The sequence below is a fragment of the Medicago sativa genome, chromosome 5, assembly GCF_051527215.1.
Source record: "Medicago sativa cultivar Bolivia chromosome 5, Bolivia_mono, whole genome shotgun sequence".
Taxonomy (NCBI): domain Eukaryota; kingdom Viridiplantae; phylum Streptophyta; class Magnoliopsida; order Fabales; family Fabaceae; genus Medicago; species Medicago sativa.
The window spans coordinates 22582737-22607575 of NC_140753.1; the positions used below are offsets into that span (position 1 = coordinate 22582737).

Here is a 24839-nt window from a genome sequence, read left to right on the forward strand (position 1 = left end):
TCAAAACGATAAAACATGGTTCAACTTGTTTTAGAAATTTGACAATATCCTCAACTTGTTTGATTGATTCCTGCAGCATGGTTTAAAACAAGGACCTATGATGATCATGATAAAGATAAAAAAATTGGGAGCAAAAGAATATTTTTGTCACAAGGACCAATTTGCTTGATTACTATAAATTTCAAGGGGTATTTACACATAAAGTAAAAAAAAATCCAGATTTGTTTTCTAAAAGGAAAAAAAATAGGGAATTTTCCATGTGACACGGCATGACACGTCAGACACGTGTCAATGCCACATAGACGGTCAAATGTCACGTCATATTGATTAACTAATGCCACATAAAAAATTAAGGGAGGGGGTAAATTGAATAAACTTGTGGAATTTCATAGGATTGAAATTTTGTTAATCTTAGGGTATAATTGTCTATTTACTCAAATTAAAATAGCCTGTATTTGCATGATTTTTTACATATTAATCCAAAGTTAAACTAACGGAGCTTCACTGGTTTCATCTACTACACTCTCGTTTTCGCTCGCTCTCGTACCCAAATTTCACATTCAGGTAAAATTTCAATTCCTTTCCCCTTTTCATCACTCTCAACTCTCGTGTTAACAATTCTAATGTTAGAAAAATTAATTCAAAATTTTGCTGATTCAAGTTCCAATCTTAGGGTTTTAATTTTCTTTCTGTGAATTGCATTTAGAAAATATGAAGTGGGTTTGAATGAATTCGAAAGTTGGTATATATTTGGTTCTTATTGTTGTCTTTGTTCTGCTTTGAAATTTTAAACATTTTTTGCCCTAGCTTTGAATATTTGATCTAGAAATATCAAAAAGATCAAATTTTTCTTACCCCATTAAGCTGGGAGCTAGTTTGATTAATCTGGGCTAGTTTGGTTACATGTGTTTTAGTTCATATTCAAAATTTAGGTACAACCCATTAATTTGCATACATTTAATTTTGAGTTGTATTTGGTAGCACGACACTTCTGATTGAAGGCATGTGAGTGTCTGACATAGAATCTAAGTCTTTAATAGGGCTACAAGGGAGAGTGTGGTCAAAGGGCTGTGGGCGATCTTGGCCTTCGTCGGGAACAGATTGTGCCCATGATTGGGAAAGCTGCTGAGTTCGCTGGATCAAAAAATGACATTAGAAAAGTAAAAAGTCTCATGAGTCGCTGCGGGCTTATTACGAATTCCATTGTTAACACGAATCGGCCATTGTCTTTGACACCGACACAACACTGACGGATGCGATTACATTGAATTATGCCATTGTCTCAACATTTTATTGGTGTCGGCGTCTATGTCGTGTCCAATGCCCATGTATTTGTCTATGCTTCGTAACTTATAGTGTGCAATGGTCCAGTTTATCTGTTGTCTTAGTGGAGTTTGTTTCTGGTTTCTGTGCTTTTGTAGGATTTTTAATATGGCAGATTCAAAACCAGCATTAAGGAAGCCAGTGTTTTGTAAGGTTGATCAGCTTCTTCCAGGGACTAGAGGACACACCATAATTGTGAAAGTTGTCAGTGTTAAGTTGGTAGATCAGAACGATCGTCCTGATGGACTTAAACTCCGCCATATGCGAATGGCTGAATGTTTGGTCGGTGATGAGACTGGGACGATCATATTCACTGCAAGACATGAACAGGGTATACTTATTACTTAAACTCTTTTACAAGTTTTCCTTACTGCATCATGGTGTTGCACTGTCATCGTATTTTTAGATTCTTTGTTTAATTTTATTTTTGGGGCTGGAGTTCAATCATTCTTTTATTATTCTGCATGGGGTATTCTTTATCCGAACAAATATAGAACCAGAATGGATGGTTTTATGTCTCTTACCAGTTCTTCCTCCTGAATTGAGAGCATGTTCCATGTCTTGTGTGTTCTATTTTTTTTGGTTTCGTGGGCATCTTTCATGTTTGTTTTGATGTATATTACTTCTTGTATTTGTCATGCATCAAGTGTTCTATTTTGTCAATTTTGTCGGCATCTGTAATTTGTGTAATGTGAACCAGAAGGCTACTCTCTAAAGTAATTTTGGTTGAATCATTGCAATTTATTTTTTAAATGACGAGTATATGCCTTTAAAGTGAAAATAAATACTTACAATGTTCTGAATATCTATCTCATAGGAAACTAATCGAGGCAGCCAGTTAAGTTCCTGTACTTTTTTTGACCAAAAAGGCTATATATGATGCATCCATTTGCATGTTCTAGCACTAAAATCAATCATATAAATTGTTGCTGTGCGTCAAGTTTTTGTAGAAATCAAAGTAAGAAATATCATTTCTTAAATGTGTTTAACATATCTGAATCATTCTGGTCACTTGATTAAAATATCTCATTAGACCTTACCATGTAGTTTTCAATAGTATAGAAGAAATTCAGCAACCCAATGGTAAAGAGCCAACAGAGAAGGCAATTTCTGAACAGCCTGAATCTTTTGATTATCCTGCAAGGATAAAATCATATTCTAGAGTTTGTTGCGTCGCTAGCTGACTGCAATTGAAGCCAAAATCCTTAAATGTGAAATAGGTTAAATAATATTTTTTTTTAATAGGTTTATTAATATTGATTAGAATATTCTTTTCCTGAATGATTGTTGGCATGTTTGGCCAAGAGATATGCCTTGTTTGTTATCTTAGTTGATCTCAATGATTTTGGGAAAGAACTCGTTGATTTTGGTGTCTCATTGTATGAAAACTTTGAAGTTTTTTAATTTACAATGTCTGTGAAATTGGAGGGTAAAGTAATTGAAAATTAATCCTTCATGTACTTGGTTGAAATAGGCCGACACATATATTTTAGTGCTTTCGTCTCAATCTAGTAAGAGTCTGTGAGACCTGTTAAAATGGTCTGGTAGTTTGCGTAATAATTACTCTATGGTTGCAGTGGCCATAATCTGTGATAACTTCTAGGCACTGATTTGTTAAATCCTTCTGAATACGTGATAGAATTTGGTTGAAGAATTTTTGTTTTTAAAGAGATATTGAAGAAAAAATAACTCTTCTATACTAATGCTAATCAAATATTCAGGTGCGAGATTTCCCCGACTGTATGATTTGAAATTTGAAAAGATCTTTATTCCACTTTGGCGTGCGTTGCATTTCTGAAAAGTGTATAACCAAAGGAAATAAGCTATTGATAGATGTAAATTTTAAAAACAATGGAAATTAGCTCCTTCCAAGAGCAGACAATGTAGAGAATATTGTGCAGATGCTCAGGACCTCACTTTTCCTCTTGAGTAACCTTTAAGAAGTTTGGTTATCTCTAACTCAACCCCAAAAGCCAGTTCAAGAGGCGAGTTTTACCTTAACCTTAATAAGGGCTACTTTGACCATATCTCTACTATGTAGTTGATAACGGATCTTAACACACCCTCTTGTATAGCATTGGACATCTAGAGTATGGACAACTGAGTTACCTAATAACAAATCTAAGAGACCGAGATATCATCTTAAAATTTGTACCGCGTTTAAGCAGATACTAACCATTTTACTGTTCTTCTTCTACCTCTCTTCTCTCTCGCACCTTTGTGGCATTGTCCTCCATACATCCAGTTCAGAGAGCACTTTAAATCTGTTCTTTGAATTATTCTTACTTTTCTCGTTCTTGTTTACCATTTTTTACTTGTTACTATTTTCTTTTGCTATCACACCATCTGAAATTGCAGCCGCGGTAAAATGTTGGGTTTATTTAAATTTAATTATCAAGGATTCCCTAGCATACGGATTCTATGTAGCTATAGAATTCTTATTTTTTTGTGGGAAGGTAGCTTTGAAAAGACAAATTAACTATCTATCTCTGGTGAAATATGATCAAGAGGAGTCTTTTCGAAACACTCTCTTCTCTTTTCTATAGTTGCTTCTTTTTTTAAATTTTCTTTTTGATTATGTTTTTATCAAGATGAGGATGTTGCGTTGGATGTGTGGTAAGACTAGACATGATAGGATTAGAATTGACACATTAGAGAGAGAATTGGGGTAGCACACCGATAGTAGGCTTAGGTGGTTTGGGCATGCAGAGAGAAGATTTGTAGATTCTGTAGGAGAGTAGATTAGATGGAGGATAGTAAGATTTCAAGAGTTAGAGGAACACCTAGCAAAACTATAAGAGAAACTTTTAGGAAAGATTTAGATATTAATGAGTTGGATCCAAATATGGTTTATGATGGAACATTCCGGCGTAATTTGATCCATGTAGCCGACCCCACTTAGTGGGATAAGGCTTGGTGGTGGTTGTTATATGATGTTTTTACCAACCCCTTCGTGAAGCATCTTTTTGTTTTTTGGAATTTTAGTTCTTTATGCAATTTTGTATTGTATATATATGTTATATTTTTCATTTGCCCGCTATAGGCCATTACACCATATTTCTATGGCAGATTTTTGGCTCGCTGCCAGAATCTGCTCTGCTATCAGCAACTCTTTTTTTTCTTTGAACAACCGCTATCAGCAACTCTATCTCTAGTTGGCACAAGATATCAACGTAGGCCAACCTATGTTTTTACCATGAATTGTTAGATTGTAATTAACCCTAGATAGTTAGTAATACATGTTAAGCTGTATTCAACATAGAAATGTAAGAGTTCCATGTTTGTGGTAGATAACAGTCTTGGAATACTATTTTTATGTAGAATTTTCAAATTAAGTTGCTAAGTAAACAATTTTTTTAAGTGAAAATGCTAACAAGTGCCAATGATAAGTTTTTATTTAAAATTACTTGTGTCCTAATTTCGTATGTATGGCCATGAATGAGTTGAGTTTTCTTTCATGACATCCTATTTCCTTCGGTTCTAATTTTGCTTCTTTTCAGTGGATTTGATGACAGAAGGCTCCACTATCATTGTGCGTAATGCCAAAATTGACATGTTCAAAGGAACAATGAGACTTGGCGTGGACGTTTGGGGCCGTATTGAACTCGCAGAACCAGCTGCCTTCACAGTCAAGGAAGATAATAACTTGTCCCTTATTGCGTATGAACTGGTGAATGCTGCTTAATGACTTGTTGGGAGCATTCTGAAATGTTCAAATGAAGAATCAAAACAATCTAAGAAAGAAACCTACTTTTGCCTATGGGAAATATGATCATGCTTATTGCAATTCACATTACTAGAAGTATAAATTTGTGTAAACATTAGTACCACCAGCTACTCTTTATCTTTGTAAGCATCAAAGTCTATAGAATTCTTGTAGCTTTAACTACCAACGAGATGGTGAAAAAAAGGGAATTGGGTTCCAGATTATACTTTTTGTTATGTCTATCTTTTTAAATTTTAATTATGTTTATCTTTGTCTACCATGGATTATATGTATCACAATATTTTATATGCCAGGTGGATGTTTATAACTTGATTCAACCCTTTGTTTAATCACAAACTTCATAGTGATCTACTTCCTGATAGCCTCTCAAAAGATTCCTAATGGAAATCTTATCCAAAGATTGATTGCAGCATTATCAATTGATTGTGAATTTTTTTTTTTTTTTGGTGAACCAATTGATTGTGAATTATTTTAGCTGCAAATGGTTTTGTTTAAATAAAGGATTCAATATGTGAAGGGAGGTCCACCATGGTGGTGCATAGGCTGCAACATTGTGTTTACAAAGAAAAAATATGGCCTTCCATCATCCCTGTCTGATGACGCTTACTGCAAATGCAAAAGGTAAGATCATTGGTAGTAAAAGTGTTGTCGATGGCTAGCAGTGGAATATGGCAAAAGGCCGAAAATAAGTCATAAAAAACATGTCATTGCGGCCAATGGTGCCACCATGGTGGGTATGCCCTCACAAATCGCCTATAACAGTTCTAAAAAAATCCTTTGGACATCCCTTCACAAATTGCATATGTCAGCTGTCATTCTGGGAGTCAGTTAACAACACTTAAGAAAAGATAATCTAAGTTGTATAGTATTTTACTTGGCTGGTGTCTAAACTCTGATATTAAGGATATAAATTTCTTGAGATCTACCATAAATATAGTTGTTACAGTCTGCCTGATGTTTGTTGCATCACAGTTGATAAGTGTCATTTTCTGGAAAACATGTTCAAGATCATGTGCCATGTAATTACAGTTAAAACTCTATAAATTAATAATGTCAGGACCGGAGAAATTTATTAATTTATAGAGTTATTAATTTATCGATAAATTAATAATTATTAATTTAAAGAGTTTTTAAGTAATTATACTGTACATACCAAACAAAAAGGCAAATTAGTCTATGCCTCTTAGAATTACGTTGCAGCGAACCTTGAGACTCAACGTAAATTAGTAACTACTGTGTTCATATGCATTGGAAATCAATAATGACTTTTGAAGTACAATAAATGTAAACAAGAGGAACAAATGTGTTCAATGTATTCTTAATATATTTTTTTCAGTTTATATGAATTATTAATTTATGATTTTCTTGGGACCGAAAATTATAAAGGGATCTCCCGAAAAATTATTATCTTATTATTTTATCGAGTTTTTCAATTTTTTACATTGGCCCAAGTCGGGACCGGACAAATTTATTATTTTAGAGAGTTTATTAATTTACCGAGTATTAAATTAAACAGTATCTACTGTATAAGTTGGTTTGAATAAGTGGTTTTTATACTTTCGTTAACAATTGGAAAATCATGTGACTGACCCCAAATCATAATTAAACATGAGACATTCTTCAACATGACAGCAAAAGCTTGAGGACAGCACCTCAAAAAGTATTGTCTTTGTGCTTGTGGTTCAAAGTTCAAACCATGCCCTACGCTAATCAAATCCATGTCCTACGTTAAAAGAAGTGATTAAACACAGTCTCATGTGTTAGAGTTGGATACCAGATTCATCTTCGATATGAAGTATTGATGTTTTATAAGTGAATTTTGTTGAAACAATCACATATATGAGAAATTGGCATGTGATAAGTAATTATAATATTGTATATACAAGAAATTAGCATGTGATTAACATGATATTAAAGTAGAGGGGAATCTTGGAGATAGAGTTTTAAGGTTCTAATACATACGTTTGAGGACAAAAACAAAACTCATATAGTAGAGGAAATGTTGGCCTATCCATCTTCACCATACTTGCTACCACTAAATGGCTTAGTTGTACAGAACAAAGGATGACAAACAAGTGGGTGTGTGTGGTATAATAGTAGACCCTACTCATATATACCACCTTTGTCTTCGTATGATCAGTGGGAATCAAGCTCCATCGTTATCATATACTCTTTAAACTTATGAAAGGACCACTCACATGGCCCATATTTATACATAATAGGAAAAGAGTAAATATTAAATTTGGTCATTTAAATTGTAGATTGTATCAAAAGAATCCCTCGTGTTATCGATATTTTGATATGATCCTTAGTATTACAAAATGTTAATCAAGATCGTAACTTGGATCTGAATTTGTTATCAAATGTATCGCTAACATTATTCACTTAGTTTTAAATTCATTTTTGTATTACATATTTAATATCATTCTAGTCTCTACAAACTCTAAAGACGGGACAAATTTGATTAAAGTTTTGTAATTTCAGAAATTATTTTGAAATGAAATATGATAATGTACACGATTAGATCAATACAATTCTACAATTTCTAGGACCAATTTGGATGTTTCATATGTGAAGAAAAAAATTTAGGGAAGGACAATTTTGTTGAAGAAGAATGGATAAGAAAACAAAAGGATGACGAATAATGCAAGTCATGATAGTCACATTTATTAAAATTGATAATGTTAGTCATAAATTATAAGGTAGCGCCTGATCATAACTACCACATTAAAAATTGTACTTTATATAGTTGGTAATGGACAAATTAATACAGACAGTAGGATGCAGATAAATGTAATAGGACTAACTAAATGTGAACCCAAGATTAATTAATAGGGGTGGTAGCAGAACTCAGTTAGTTAGAGTCGATATACAATGCAAAAGCTTACCAAATATGGCATATAACATTTATTTTAAACCTTTCTTAACTAACAAGTTTGAAAGCTTCTGTTGAATGCATGATACTATTGTTTCATTGTAAGTGATTAATTATATGAATTTAATTCTCTCAAAAAAAATATACTATATTTAGTTTATATATATCGATAATGTAAAACTATTTTACACATAAATTTAATTAAATATTATTCTTTCTAACCATACTTATTGATCACTCACAAGTAAACAAAAGATGTAGGTGTGCATATCTTAATAAGCTGGGGCCTTCAGACATTTGTTTGTTCAAAGACCATGCTTCGTTGCTTTGGACAAGCTATATTAAATTTAATTATTAAATGTTGATATTTGTACTAATGTATAATGAACACACATTTCTGTGTATTTTACTTCAATATCAACTATTGAGTTTTCAACCTCTAAAAAAATAAAGGCAAAATTACACAATTAGTCCCTTAACTTAATTTTAGGTAACACTTTCGTCCTTTATCTTTTTTTTGTAACGATTTAGTCCTTTATGTTATAAAATAACAACATAGTTATCCTTTTTTATGAAAAAAAATAATCAAAAACTCCAAAAAAAAATTCATCAAACTCATAGACAAACGCAAATCTTCATCATACAAGCCTAGAAAATCAAATTTCATTGAAAAAATCTCATAAAAAATGATAAAATATTGTCATTTTATAACAGAAAGGACTAAATAGTTACAAAAAAAAGATAAAGGACGAAAGTGTTACCTAAAATTAAGTTAAGGGACTAATTGTGTAATTTTGCCAAAAATAAAACTATTGATGCAGCCCTGTCTATATAGAGAAGTCAAATGTGATCAAACTTTATCCACATGCATACTGTGCTTCTTATATTGGAATTGCACAACTTTTAGAATCATTCCATCAGAACTAAGGGAGATCAATGTGAACGTGATCCTTAAGAGGCATTCTTGCATGGACACAAATATAAATGCATAGTATTTGGTCACACACACATCAAAAACCTTTTTCTCAAAAGACTAAATCATTTTATTATCAAGTTCTTTTTTATTATTAGAAAAAAATATTTTTATGTGTGTGTGCCTAAACACTGTACATTTATATTTGTGACCATGATAGACTTTCTCGATCCTTAATGGTTACCATATAATTAACCAGCATATATCTTAATTTATAATTAACCCATTCGGGACTTAGGGGAAGAGACCATGGTAATTCATAGTTTGTCAAACTAACATATAAACTCAGGTTCTTTTCGAACGATTTGACCTAAGTACTAAAAAAATTGAACAGAAAACTTTTTGTGGTCCAATCTTATAAATACCATGTTCAATTAAAGCTTATATTTGAAAATTATCATGAGGAATAACAAAGGACGGTAGTTGTGATATAATAGAGTACATGATATTGAGTTTCACTTCATAGGGAAGTTTGATTTTGATATCTTACTAACTCCTGTTTCCACTACAAAGCTCATTTACAAGAGATTCAAGGCTCCTTTATAACATCTAGCTTTAGGTTTCTTTTGATTAGGAAATAATGCATGTAATGAAAATGGATTCGTTCAATGTAATAATACAAAACACATGGTGTGAAAAGAAAAATGAATACAAAATCATTTTTATCTGAATTAAATTAACAATCTTTGATCTATTAGCTTAGTAAGGGATGGAAGAACTTGATATTTTGCATAATGGCATTGTTTTAAGCTATATCATACATGGGCAAACCCTATATCTAATCGATAATAAATCTTGTATGAAGTGTCGGCCCAGTAGTAAAAATTAAGAGTTTGACCTTGTAACTTTAAGCGAAGGAGTTCAAATTTTCTAAGAGACGATTATAAAACAGTTATTAATGTTAGTTTAATAAATAATAGTTTTTTATTCCTCAATTTTTTTTTTGAAAAATAGTAATAAATTTAAAGTTCATGGACCACTTTATTATTTTTTTGTGAACTCATGGTATTTTCCAACTCAAAGTATGAACTAATCTATAAAGTTACAAACAATATCTATTTGAGAAGTTGATTTCCCTCAACAAAACTTCTATCTTACGCACTTGTCTGAGATTGAATCTCCGGTCACATCTTAAATGAGTTCTGTTGCATAGAGAAGTTTAATTTTCATATTTTACAAACATCTATTTAAAGTGTTGATTTATCTTAACAAATTATCTATCATACACACTAGCCTAAATCTCTAATCACATGCTTAAGAAATCTGATTATTTGCCACTTTATTTCATTACTCACAGCATGTGATGATATATTAGTATCAATGTTGCAAAATATACATATATAGATAATCTGTCCCAGTCACAATTTTAGCAATTTCAACATTTATGGCTTTCCTACTGTGAAATGTTGACTTGTTCAGTTCATGTTTTTCTTAATGTTCAACTAAAATTGAATACAGTTGATGCCACTTACACTGTTGATAAAGAATCCAAGAGACTAAACTTACAATCCCACTCTCTTGAAAAAGAAAAATATAACTATAAAAGTGAGATACTCTGCAGAAGAATAATACATAAAAAGAATACTACTGTTCTGAAGACACAAGTCTTTCTAAAAGATAATAGTATAAGATAGCAACTTAATGTACATTGTTTTTTAACCTAGAAAATATCATGCATGTGGTGTCACATGTGCTTTAGAAACTCTAATATGAAATATGTGTAGCCACATGTACAATTTTTCATCATTGATACAACTGGTCTTGTCTTTAATTGCTGACATTTTCATATTTTTCATTAACTATACAAGTTTGAATTTGACATCATTATTATTGTTCCCACTCATTGTCATTGACATTAACAACAGTTTGTTAAACTATACTGTTAAAATATTGATATTCTTAGACATTTATTCATCACTAAATAAATGGCCAATCAGTTAGCATTGATCATTAGTGGATTAGTAGGATTCTGCTAATAACATTATTTAATCAATTACTCTTTTACTATTTAAATAATTAATCATAGCTTCAGGCTTAATCTGAGTTCGAATCCAACCATAAAAATGCATCAACGTATAAAAATGCATCAACGTTACATGGTTTGAGTTATTAATCATTGCATTTGCAAGTAGAAGATATCCAATTCTAAAAAAAAAAAAAAAAAAAACATATATCAATTATAGCATGTTAGTTAGATCTTGCCAATCTAGTGAAGACTTTGGCATCAAATAAGTGTTCTCTTTATGCACAAGTAATAACTTCTGTGATTATTAGCTAATAACTAGCTAGCATGCGTCTTGTTGAACACTTTGAGTATTTTTACTAAATATGTCATATGTTAAGACTTTAAGAGACCTAAACTTACTAATTTTAGCTATACATAAACACATTTCAGTCTCATGATTAATTTGCAAGCATGTGTTATGTGGTCCAATGCTAATTAATAGCACAAGCCTTCACCTATAACTATGTCCTATATAGTCAGTTTACAATGTGAATCTCTCAAAAATAATGCACAATAAGATCAAGAGAAAGCTAGAATAAGGTTTTCTTTTGTTGGTAAGACTTTTCCATTTTCTAAATGGGAATATAGTGAGATAGAGAAATGTGAGCAACATGCAAGAGAATTAATCAGGTTAGGCATGTAGGGTACTGTGAGAAATAAATGCACTTCAACGCTCCTTTTGTTTTAATTATGAATGCATAGTACGGAAAATAGACCTTATATGTGAATAGCAGGAAAATACAAAGATGATGGAATACATGAGAATCAATAACTCATAACTTCAGTGCTAGTCTTATAGACACTTCCAAGTTGTGTACTTGAAAGATATGAATAGTAGGAAAATACAAAGATGATGAAATACATTGGACAGGCACGGTAATAATTTGAGAAAACACATGTAATTTGTATGTAATCACAAATATTGCATCTTTGTCACACAATCGGACATGTCTCTAATTTCAAGTATCAGTGCTACATAGCTTGAGAGCAATCCGTTTGTTTGAAAGGGTGACACATATTGGCGCCAAAATCCTTTATCACTATGTTTCGCGTTACACTAATCACAAATTTAATCTCCAAAATTGTAGAATCAATTTAGTCTTAGAAATTAACGAAAGTTTAGAATAATCTTTGAAATTAAAAAATATAATTACAAATTCAAATTGATTAATGTAATTGACAATTTTTCAATTTAATAAATCATTTTAAAATTTTGTTAATTTTAAAGACTAAATTATCTAATATTTAAATTTTGAGGCTATATTGATGATTTACTTTGTTACATGCATACAAACTCCAATTCCATGTAAAGGTTATTTGACAGTAATACATTTAAAGATATAACTTTTTGATGAAGTGGAATAAACAGAATCCAAGTATGGCAACTTTAATTCGTTACTTTTCATTTGACAAGAAGCCTTATTGCTGATCTAGCTCTTTTATGAATATGCTTTCACAAAAATACTATTAGCTAATGGAAGAGGTGGCTACTAGGGTGAAAACTAGGAGAAGAATAAATCATATAAGATGAAAAGGTAGAGCAACTTTCTTTTGCCAACAGGTAAAATTGTACAAGAAATCAAAAACTAAAGATAGATATAGCCAAATATGCATTTGTGACCATTAAAAGTGACCTATTCACAATTAATGAGACAGATTTAATAATACATAGTCTCCGTATGTAGCACCAACACTTCTGATTAAAGACGGATCTAGTATTCAACATATGTCACATTGATACAACACTGACATATATAATGTAATTACATTCAATTAATTCATTTTTTAAAATTATTATTAACGTCGACATATAAGTATCGTGTAAGGTATATGATTGTGATTGATAACTACCTATCAATCTTAATTCCTAAGATTCAAAATGGAAAAGGAACTGGCACATACTACATCCATGTATAAGACATTAATGATTGGTTTCAAGTATATGAATAAATCACAAGACCATTTTTTTTGGAGTCCAAGATGTTTATAGTTTGAACCAATTTAATGACAGAGCTTATCAGACATATATGTATGTACCTTCAAATTCAGCATCATGAGTATGACCATCATATCAGATGCATTTATTTTCATATCTATATCTGAAAATTTATTTAATTTTCCATGTGCAGCAGCACTACTATAAGACATTGATGGCTTCCATAAGCAAGGTGTGATAGTGGTCTTTTTGTAGTCATGATGACATATACTAAAACAAGAATTAAATTGGCCTCAAAGTATGCATATTTCTCTGTATTAATACATGCTAAAAAAAGAGATGGTGCAGTTATGTAACGATTTTTATTTCACTAAACATCATATTATAAACTCACCCTCATTAACCAAGTTGCTTGGGCAAGGAGCTCCTTCCATGGACGTATCCGGGAAGTACTGAGTTCGATTCCCAAGGGGAACAACATTTAACCAGTGCGCATGTCTCTACGCATGAGTCGAATTAGTCGCCCACCTTTGATGGATCGGAAACCGTTGCGAAAGAAAAAAAATAAACACACCCTCATTAATTAATCAAGTTTGTTAGCTTGTCCTAGTTTAATTATAAATTAACTTGTGAAGTATCAATATCCTTCTGACATAATTCATTTTCCTCAAAATTCCAAGAGAGACACCATGACTTTGGTTGTGTTACACTAATGATGAAAACTATGTCAAAGACTGAAAATTTAAAGTTTGTATGACAAAGTTCTTATGATTTTGGTTTTATTAAAAAAAGTGCTATGAAAAGAAGAGATTATACTCAGTTTCATTTTCTTTAAAAACAATCACATTAAAAGTCACCCATCTTCTAATAACATTCTGAATTCAGCAGAGGTTCTTCCAATTGCAGCAGTAAAATGTGACAGAATTAAAGATTTAATTATTTTGTACATTTTGGTAAGTGAAAACACACGATATATAAAAGGACATTTCATATACATGAGCATAGAGAATCTGTTCATGCCTTTCTTTCAAGGGTTTTTGTTCTTTAATGTCCTATATATGTAGCTCGTTCTACCAACTGACAGAGGCAATTAATTCAACTCAACTAACAATTTCAAAATCTATAATAACAGAATTTGTACTTATTTTTTAACTGTTACGGAAATTTTCACTAAAATATGTACGAATATGATAGATAAAAATTGATATTTGACCAAAATATTTTACATATATTCGTAAAAAAAAAATTAATTTTATATTTTGAAAGTCAAATATCAATATAGTTCAAATTTAATAAATGATTTAGCAATTTTTTTTTAAAAGAAAGAATGTTTATAGTATTTCATTAATAATAATATCGTTAATACAAAGAGTGATATTAAAAGAAACGGTGGAACTAGTTTATAATGCAATTTCCCTTGTTAAAGCATGAACTACCTCATTTGATTGTCGCCGGTTGAGCTCCATCTGAGAGTTTGTGAACTTAACAATGTTTTTCGAAAGGAGATGATTTAGCAACTTAAAATGTTAGAAAGTTAATAGAACTCCACTCGAAAGTTAGTAAACTTGGCAAATTTTTTTGAAAGGAAATGATTTAGCAACTTAAAAATTAGAAAGTTAATATAATTGTAAATTTACATTATTTTATAAACATTCATAGTCCTCCCTCCGTGTCATATTAATCGACCAAATATGTAACTTGAACACATTTTTCTAATACAAATACGACATCATGCTTTGTTCACCGTATTTATATGGTGAACAAGGTTTTGTTTTTTGCAAAAAAAATTTGTTTTTTGCAAAAAAAATTATCGTGGAAGAAGATATTTGTAACACAAAAATTTAGTTCTCACCAACCAATTTCACCACTGCATTAACTCAAAAAGTAAATGTTGTTAAACACTTTTTTTTTTTTGACCAAATGTTGTTAAACACTTTTGAAATCTATATGGAGTACTTTTGTAATTTTTGAAACAATGTAAAATAAGTGGTTAATGTTTTGAAATTTTGTGATTAGTGAAGTAATAAGAGTGGTTAATGAAATTTATGTTCAAAATGTGGGTAACAGTGTATATATTTTTGTTAATGCAGTAATGAAATTGGTTAATTACACAACTCAAATTTTGTGTGGCAAAAATCCTCCTCCATATTAAAAGGAAATAAATAAAAAAAGTTTGAAAAAAAAAAACACGGTTAATTGTGTCCAGAAATATGGTGAATAGAACATGATGTCGCATTTGTCCATAAAAATATGTTCAAACTTCAAATATCATGCATGTTAGTTGAAACAATTTGACTTTTATATATGTCAATGTATAACTCTGATAACTAATATTAGTAAAAATTATAGAAGTTGATGTTTTAAAAATATTCATCGAAATAAATTAAAATTCTAAAATTTGTATTTATATATTAGTAAAAAAGATTATCATCAAAATAGGTGAATAAGCATATGATTGAATTATGTCCGTTACTATAGATTGAGAGGGAGGGAGTATTTTCACTAAAGACCTCAAGGCACTGTTTGGTAACACCAAAAAATTAGCTTATGCACCCCCGGTCACTAATATAAGCAAAAATCCACTTTTTAGATACATTCAATTAATGATGTATGTGACATATAATAAAGACCACATACATCATTAATTGAATGTATCTAAAAAGTGGATTTTTGCTTATATTAGTGACCGGAAGGTGTAGCTTATAGCGGATAGCTTATAAACTCGTTGGACAAAAAAAGCCCCGTTTGGTAACGGTTTTCATCACGAGCTTATAGCTTATTTCACGAGCTTATAAGCTATTTTTCAGACGCTATTTCAAGTAGCGTTTGAGCTTATAGCTTATAGCTTATCATTTTTTATTCCATCTTTACCCTTGCTATTTTCACTAAAACCCATGTTTACCCTTTATAATTAATTAATCTATTATCTATTGTACTTTAAAACAAAACCACTGTTCGGTCTAAGATACGTACCCATTTTTGTTTTTCTTTTAATTGTGCTATGTAATTTTTATTTTTCAATTGTGCTACTGTTAGGTGGAGCTGTCAAAACGGGCCGGGCCTGCCGGGCCGGGCCGAAAAAGCCCGAAAAATGAAGGGCTTGGACATAAAATTTTTGGCCCGTTTAAAACCGGGCCTTTTTAGCCCGAGCCCGTTGAGGCCCGAGCCCGTTGCGGGCTAGCCCGACCGGGCCGAGGGTAGCCCGTTTATTTTATAATAATTTTTTAAGATTAATTTTCTACGGCCCAGCCCAGCTCATGCACCAGGAAAAAAAATTTATGTTTGGCTAAAGGCTAAAGCGGCCCAACCCAAAATCCCACAAACAAGGAAACCAATTAATTCACTTCATTCTCTCTCTCGTCTACCACGTACGTTCACAAAGAAATGAAAAGAAAGAAAACCACGTTGAAGTTGAACCCTAGATCTGCTGTCTCCTCCACCGCCGCCGCACATCACTCCTCCACCGTAGATCTGCTGTCGCGCCACCATCCTCAACCACCACACCACATCGCAAGTTTCATCATCTTCAGTTCTTTGGTGAGCCATCAGTTCTTTGGTTTATTCATGTTTGTTTTTAGAGGTCTAAACATGTTTTTTGATTGTTAGCTTTCTGATTTTAAATTGCATGTCCTTTTTCAAGTTTTTTCTTAGTAACCTTGTGAAGAAAAAAAGCACGACAGTTTAATGTGAGTAGTAGAGCTGTCAAAACGGGCCAGGCCTGCCGGGCCGGGCCGAAAAAGCCCGAAAAATGAAGGGCTTGGAGTGATTATAGCATGGTGTTGAAATTTGGGGCTGCACTAGATCCAACAAAGAAGCTCAATTTCTTGTCATTTGCGTATAAACAAACTGATCCATTACACGTTGAAGAGAAGGTGAAAGTTGTGAGGGATAATTTGACCAGGTTGTATGGCGAGTATGTTAAAAATGGCAGTCATTCCGATTCTGATGCAAGACATTCAAATCAAGCACAATCTTCATTTAGAGGAGGCAAGGCAAAGATGGCAAAGTCATTGTATGTATGCGATGTAAGTTGTGTTTAGTTTCATTTTTTCAATTTACAATGTTCTTAATTCATTTGCATTTTTATTTGTCAATTTACACGATTCTTAACTCAATTGCTTTTTTATTTGGTAGGAGTTTGAAGAGCATGAAAGCCAAGCGGTTACGGTTGCGGGAACATCTGAACTTGATATTTATTTATCCGAGCAAAGACTTCCACCATCAATTGGTTTTGATATATTAGCTTATTGGAAGGAGAGAAGTCGTAGATGCCCTGATCTTGCAAAGATGGCTTGTGATGTACTAAGCATTCCAATAACAACTGTGGCCTCTGAATCCGCTTTTAGCATTGGTGCTCGAGTTTTGAACAAATATAGAAGCTCTTTGAAAGATGAAACAGTTCAGGCTCTCATGTGTGCACGTAGTTGGCTGCATGGTTTTGATGGTATGGTTTTAATTCAAGAATAACTATTTGCAATTAAATAATTATTTATATTACAAGTTATGATATACTACCATTTTTTGTTTTGTAGAATATGATAGTGATAGTGATGAAGAAGAAGATAAGGAGGAAGTCATCATACAAGAAAATATGGATTTTTCACAAGAAGGAACAAGCCATTAGCTCCCTGTTATGAATTTTGATGGTATGTTGTGTAAATTCATATATTTTGTTCCACTTTTAGAAGCCTGTTGCGGTGCTGTTTTGTTTCTGTCAATTGTGGTCTGTTGTGTGACTGTGAGGTGCGGCTGGTGCCTTCTGGTGTGTTCTAGTGTGTTTAGCAGTTTCTGCCTTCTGCTGTGTTCTGGTGTGTTTAGCAGCTTTTGCTGTGTTCTGGTGTGTTTAGCTTCTGCCTGTTTTTTTAGCAGCTTCTGGAGACAATTTATGTTGAACTTTATGTTGCACTTTATAGCAGTTTTTTAGCTTCTGCCTGTTTTAAACTTTATGTTGCACTTTTGATTGTATTATTGTGGATTTGAATGTAATTTGCTGACAATGTCTACTTTAATATGTAATATTTGGCACCTGACAAATTAACATTGGTAAATTGGGAAGTTTAGCATTGATTTGTATTTTTTAGTGTAATTTTTTAATTAAACGATTTAAGTAACCGGCTGGCCCGAAAGCCCGTTGCCCGTAAAGGGCCGGGCTTGGACAAATATTTTTGAACCCGATTATCTTCCGGGCCTTTTTGGCCCGGCCCGTCAAAGCCCGAGCCCGTCATGGACAGGCCCGACGCGGGCCGGGCAGCCCGTTTTGACAGCTCTAAATGCTACACAGTGAAAAATTAATGGGATTCAGCTCAACATGTACATGTATTTTCTGTTTTCTTTTTTCTTTTTTCTTTCCTTGATAGTAACTGAATTGATTTTATAAATGTACAAATTATAATTAAAATTAAAATAAAATTATTATTGAGAAAATGTACTAATACGGTTATGCCACGTCACTAAAGTCAACTATTGACTAGAGTCTGTCATAAAGAAAATAACTAACTATTGGCTGGAGCAGTCTCTAAAAAGGAAAAAATATTTAGGATGAAAGTCTCTAAAAGGAAAAACATATTTTGTTTGATAATTAGGATGAAATAGATAGAATAGACTAATCTCTCAAAAAAGAAGATAGAATAGACTAAACAATCATACAGTATTTTTTTTAATTTCATTTATGAAAAAATCTTTTATTTTTTAAATTTTTAGGGAAATATCTTTTTTAATTGTTTTTTTACTAAACCTTTTTAATTTATTATTTAGTACTAGTAAGAGTGTAAGACAACATATATACTAACTTAATTATATCGCTATCCTGATTCAAAAAAAATTATATCACTGTCATATTTGTATGTCTATTATATCTGATAGTTTAAATCAGCAGCGAAGCTAGCATTATTTTTATGAGTTGGCCACAATTTTTTTTTTAATCAAATAGTAAATTTAACTAATAAACAATAAAAAATCACAATAACTATTATGCATATAAAATGTACTTTATAAAATACACTTAAAACAACAAGAACAGATTATTAGAGGTTATAATTTACTAATTACTTATTTTTTTATCTTTAGAAAAGAAGCAAAGTGTTAATAAATGGTTTGCTTTTACAATAATAAAGTGCCGTTAAATATGTTTGTCATATTCATTGTCAATCAATCAAAAAATATATTTCTTTTTGGTGTTCACCCTCCGACTCCTAGAAGACGATCAAATAATCTGGAGTTCGATTGAAAAGTAAGTGAAGTCAGAATAATTTCACCTAAAATCAAACTTGAGGTAACTAAATATATATTATTAGGGGTGGCTTAATATAAAAATATACGTACTCATTCAATATTTTTTTTTTTACTATGGAGTAGCCATAGCTACCCCTTTCATAGGAAAGCAATCGCCCCAGGTTTAAATCTTATTTTCGGGTAAGAGTTGTGTAATACATTAATTGGATATGTTTAGATTTTTTTTTTAATTTATTCATTAAAATGACAACAACAAATTTTAATGTATATATATATATATATATATATATAAGAATTACATACACATGAATAGAAGGCAAGCGGGCAATAAGTTGTGACGTTATGCCTTTTTGGATGGTAAAAGCAATCCTTGTATACACAACATTCATGGACCTAGGAGATATGACATTGTTATGCATGACCCTTTGAACTCTATGTAGAAGGTCAACAACCTCTGGTGCTAGGAAACTGAAAGTGTCAAAAGCAAATGGTATAAAAGCATGTTGATTGTCAGAACACACTTTCTCATGTTTGCCCATTTTGCTTGACGCGGCTTTTAGGGTTGTCTGTCCTACCGTAAAACTCCCGACCCCTAATCCAACAAGTGGTGGAACCCAGTCAAGTCCACACATGCATGTTTTCCTCCTATCCCCCAGTACACTATAACATCTGCAGGCCGAAGTGCCGATCTTCTATCTAGTGGATCAGTCAAGAAGTTCACAAGCGCCTGATTCTTCACTGATACTCCCGCCCGCCTGAATATATCAAAAAGTACATCCCTAACAAAGTTATGCATGTACTTAAAACCAGAAAGCTCCTTGCAATGAACGACATGCTCCCCAAAAGTATTCAGGCACATCTTATGACAAACATGGCATACCCCATCAATAGGAAATAGTGGAATCATTAGGTGATATCTAAGGATAGTACGGTATTTCACTAATGACATATGTTGACCTAACCCATCAATCGGGATAGCTAGAAGAAAATCATAAGCATGTGTTGTTTGCAAACATCCTAAAACAACCTTCTGTCTAGTGGTCATGTCAAACTTAACTTGCATATCTTAAACAATTTTACTAAAAAGAGCACTCGCTAAAACATGTTGTGCTTTAAGAGGGACGGTGTCCTTGCTAGTAAAACTGTTAACGTCAAAATCTGGAATCGTACCACAAAGACCATCCAAATCATTATCAAAATTGGAGTCCATACCACATGTCACACTGTCTCTCAAAATATGACCTTGTAGCACCCAAAATTGCGCCCTAGAAGCCACAAAGATGTATGAAGAAGCTCTCTACTGCTGAGTACAAACCCAACCCTCAAAACCTAACAGGTAAAGAAGCTAACCTCCTTTGAAAGTTGGCAAAAAAAGGACCTTCGCCAACCACAACGTCCTCAACCGCTCCACGCAACTCTTTATCAAACAACATAGTCGCCTCCTCCATGTGAATCAGTTGGCACGTCCTTAAGCCAAAGAAAAGTTTAGTGATACCTGTAACGCTTCCGCATGGTGGGCATGTAACGCCCGAGGCTGATGAGGGCGGGGAGTGGTCCGGCTCCTGGCATGCTTCTAGGCAAAACTGAATCACATCGGAATGAGAGGGATCCTGAAGTCGTGCAGGTATGAGACTGCATGGTTGAAGGAAGGCTTATAAGAATTGTTCGGTACTACCTATATCAACAAGTTGCATCTTCTTTTCGGTAGCTCATTCCATAAGAACTCCACAGTTAAGCGTGCTTGACTTGGAGCAATTTTGGGATGAGTGACCTACCGGGAAGTTTCCCGGTAAGCGTGCGAGTGAGGACAAAACACGCTGAAAAGACTCGTGTTGATTTGTGGGGTCAGTCGGCAATCCTGAAAGCAGTCTGGGATGTTACAAATGGTATCAGAACAGACCTCTCCCAGTACGATGTGGTTCGAGGACGAACCGAGCGGAAGCTGGTGGGCATGTAACGCCTCCGCATGGTGGGCATGTAACGCCCGAGGCTGATGAGGGCGGGGAGTGGTCCGACTCCTGGCATGCTTCTAGGCAAAACTGAATCACATCGGAATAAGAGGGATCTTGAAGCCGTGCAGGTATGGGACTGCATGGTTGAAGGAAGGCTTATAAGAATTGTTCCGTACTACCTATATCAACAAGATGCATCTTCTTTTCGGTAGCTCATTCTATAAGAACTCCACAGTTAAGCGTGCTTGACTTGGAGCAATTTTGGGATGGGTGACTTACCGGTAAGTTTGGGATGGGTGACTTACCGGGAAGTTTCCCAGTAAGCGTGGGAGTGAGGACAAAACACGCTGAAAAGACTCGTGTTGATTTGTGGAGTCAGTCGGCAATCCTGAAAGCAGTCTGGGATGTTACAATACCCATGCATGGTCGAAGTAGAAGAAGCTCACTCTGAGGATCTCGTAACTATGGAAGAAAATGCATTAACTCGACAACCCAAGTGGCTCTCTTCATAGCCAACCCCCTCAATAAAACATTTATCTCTTTAAAATACAATTCGAAATATATCAAAACATTCAACATAAAAGACTAAAATATTAATATTTTAAAAAAAACTAAAATGTAATAAAGGCTAAATTAGATTATATTCGTAAACTATTAAATTGATCCTTGTCTTTGTAACACTCTCAAACTAGTCTACGAATCTATTGATATTTAAAAAAAATTATGTCTTTATCAAACGTTTCTCAATTTGACCCCTCTATAGTATTCGTTATCTAACATCTTTAACTGTGCTGATGTAACAAGTTAACACTATTAGTTTGAGTATGATGTCAAAATTGTCCCCAACTTTATCCATCTAGTGTCAAATTAGTCGATGTCTTTATTGAATTTCAATCAAAAAGGTTGATGTTCGGATTAGGCAAGTGTACCAAATCGTTTACCAAGTAATAAAATGATAAGTAGAGTATCGTATCCACAAGGGTTGTCGACTCGTCCAAACAATTTGCGTTACTTATTTGAGATAAGGGTTTAGAGCTTTGCAAAGTTAATCTGTTTGCAACAGAGCTAAGTTACCTGTTTTAATTGCAGAATGTTAGCGGCAGTTAGGATTCTTTGAATCCCCTCTATTTATTTGTTGGATTTACATAACAGTTAAGTCTTATTCGATTTAATTAACTTAAGGGCTATTTAAGTGATGAGTTCGTTGGGACGTGATAACCTAATCAGTTTATCAAGTTGCACCTGCTGGTCGCACGGTGATCCTTACGTGCGGGGGTCTTACTATCTTGGCCGATTTAGGTTTATCCCTCTGCCTGTTGAGTTGCACCTGGTGATCACACGACGATCTTTACGTGTGGGATCTATCTCACTCAAGGGTAATTGAAACATAAACTTAAATTAGAGGTCCTAAATTTCCAAAGGTATGACTTCCCAATGTTCCTAAAGGTTGCCTCATCTATGAATCTTAGAAGTACATGACACACTCTCCCTCTCTGTAGTTCTACAAAACGAGCAACCCTATCAGCATCTACCTTACCAAGGAAAGAGAATGGAGTTACAGGGCTGATTTAACTCGTGAAGCCATAGTTTCCTTAATTACTTACTACTTACTACCTAATTTCAGCAGATGTTCATCAATATTAGGTATCTCACATCCCTATAAGTACTTACTATTAGGGTACGCTCGCTTTCGGTATGTTTCACTAGTTACTAATTAATTGCTTCCTGATTAGACAGATATAAATATCAAGATATAAATATCAATATTAGGCTCTGTCACTACCTAAGTGCCTAAATCAGAGTTATGCTCCAGAGGAGACAAATCTTACGCACGATAGTAAAACTAAATAGTAAACATAAAATAACTGAATAAAGACTTTTAATTAAATAAATATCCAACAAATAAAATAGAGGTTAATCTTAGAACCATAGCCTAAAAAGATTTAGTTACTCAAGGTAACTAAAAACAAATTACAAAAGAAATAAAACATACCCTATAGAAACTTGGAGTGAGGAGAGAGAAACTCCTCCCTGGAAGCTCCTAGTGATTGTCTTCCTCTTGAACCGCTTCGTTCTAAATGAGAAATTGTGAATGAGGAATGCGGTATTTGTAGGGAGAGTTTTCACCTGAAGTTGGGCTCAAAAACCAGGCTTTTTCCACTAAAAAGTAGCAAAAAGCAGTTTTGGCCACACTAAGCAATGCTCGGGGAGCACAAGGCATGCTCTAGGCTCATGGTTCATGCTCGGGACGCATGTGAGTGTGTTCTAACTAAATCTTCTTTTTTCCGCCCTTTTGGGTGTTGCTTCCATATAAGATGTCTCAGGATCTAGTAAAATAATTTCTCACTCTTTAACGTCTTCTGATTGACCTCTTGAATCTTCATTCTTGATCTTTCTAAAGTCTTCACTGATGTTTCGGCAAGAATAGAGTTACAGACTCGAATATAGAAAACATTAAGAATGTCCCGAAATCATAAACAATTGTTCTAATACTCCTCTATTTTGCTGGTAAAATCTACTGAAAGTGATTGAAAAACATGTTAAGAATCACGTAAGATGACATGTCATCAATAGTCTCTCAATGAATGAACACCAACTCAATTTGGGCAACATTCATCCACCTAAAACCTCAAAAAGAAATGCTAAGAACACTCGCTTTTTAGTCATATCTCAAAAATTCACTCATCTATTAGGTGAAACTAGGGATGACAAAATGGGTTGAACCCGTCTGGTTAGCCCGTTTAACCAGCTTTTTTTAGCGGAGTGGGTTGAGATTTTGAACCGCCCATAGTAGGGTGTCCGCTCCGCCTAACCCGCTAAAAAGCGGGGTGATGACTGGTGGTCCTGGTTGACCATTAAAAAGAAACTATCTTTTTCACTTGTTTTTATTTAGGCTTAAGTACAATTTTGGTCCTCCTATTTACATATATTTTAACTTTTGATCCTCCTTTTTTTAAAACCAACCTTTTTGTCCCTCTATTTAGAAAGTCAACAAATTTTTTTAACCCCCTTTGTTTTTAGTGATCCCCCCATGGAAGAATAATTTTCATGTCATTATGGTTGTAATTAATATTATTATTTATAAATTAAAATATTACAAATTAATTAAGAAAGTTATCATTCATCATCTTCATCATCAATATGAAATTCATCACCACCTCACCACAAGAAAAAAAAAGATTCATCACCATCAACGAACCGAAAATGGGAAAAGCACAATGAAAAAAAGATTCATCCCCATCATTTCCAACAACAACAATACCAAATTCAAATTAATGGACGATTTCAATCACCGCCTCTCCGACCTCTCCACTTCCATTCAATCGAAAAACTCACCACAAAATCCCATATTCATCGGAAAACTCCTTCAATACAACGCGGATCCTGTCATCATCAAATTCCTCTCAAATTTCGGCAGCGGAACAACCATTGGAGCCACCAACTGTGACATTCCAAATCTCGCCTCAAATTCCAACTCATCAACTCAATTAATTTACTCAACCGTTATAGCATTTTACCCTTCCAGTAACATCACTCATCACCATCGATAATGAATTCATGACCTCCGACGATAATACCTTCATTTCACAACTTCTTCCGGTGATATAAATGTCCAATAATGCCTTTAACTCAGCTACATTCGGTGGCAAAATCAAGGTTCCCACAGTTCATTTGATGGCTTTGTTGACTCAGTTGGACCCTCCATCATCCGGGTTGTTTGATCTGAATCTAAAAGACTCGCTGAAACATCAATTGTTCGAGTTTCAAAAGGATAATAAAGCTCCGTTTACTTTCTCCAAGCACATTTGCACCATAT

General features: G+C 33.5%; 2 protein-coding genes across 2 annotated transcripts; both read left to right on the top strand.

Moving 5' to 3' along the window:
• Positions 1–399: 399 nt before the first annotated feature.
• LOC146921063 (uncharacterized protein At4g28440-like) lies at positions 400–5367 on the top strand. The gene is made up of 3 exons (XM_085714439.1): positions 400–564; positions 1422–1654; positions 4824–5367. Exons 2-3 carry the CDS (start codon positions 1432–1434, stop codon positions 5006–5008), a joined length of 408 nt encoding a protein of 135 aa, XP_085570565.1. The 5' UTR covers positions 400–564; positions 1422–1431; the 3' UTR covers positions 5009–5367.
• Positions 5368–16576: 11209 nt separating this feature from the next.
• LOC146921064 (zinc finger BED domain-containing protein RICESLEEPER 3-like) lies at positions 16577–17912 on the top strand. The gene is made up of 3 exons (XM_085714468.1): positions 16577–16864; positions 16974–17283; positions 17372–17912. Exons 1-3 carry the CDS (start codon positions 16613–16615, stop codon positions 17461–17463), a joined length of 654 nt encoding a protein of 217 aa, XP_085570594.1. The 5' UTR covers positions 16577–16612; the 3' UTR covers positions 17464–17912.
• Positions 17913–24839: the final 6927 nt, after the last annotated feature.

What these genes read in the sequence shown, in the direction of transcription:
- LOC146921064 (XM_085714468.1), top strand. Translation starts at nt 16,613, where the DNA reads ATGGTGTTGAAATTTGGGGCTGCACTAGATCCAACAAAGAAGCTCAAT. An exon ending in AGTCATTGTATGTATGCGAT is followed by an intron (nt 16,865 to 16,973) that starts GTAAGTTGTGTT and finishes TTTATTTGGTAG; the next exon opens with GAGTTTGAAGAGCATGAAAG. An exon ending in TTGGCTGCATGGTTTTGATG is followed by an intron (nt 17,284 to 17,371) that starts GTATGGTTTTAA and finishes TTTGTTTTGTAG; the next exon opens with AATATGATAGTGATAGTGAT.
- LOC146921063 (XM_085714439.1), top strand. Translation starts at nt 1,432, where the DNA reads ATGGCAGATTCAAAACCAGCATTAAGGAAGCCAGTGTTTTGTAAGGTT. An exon ending in CACTGCAAGACATGAACAGG is followed by an intron (nt 1,655 to 4,823) that starts GTATACTTATTA and finishes GCTTCTTTTCAG; the next exon opens with TGGATTTGATGACAGAAGGC.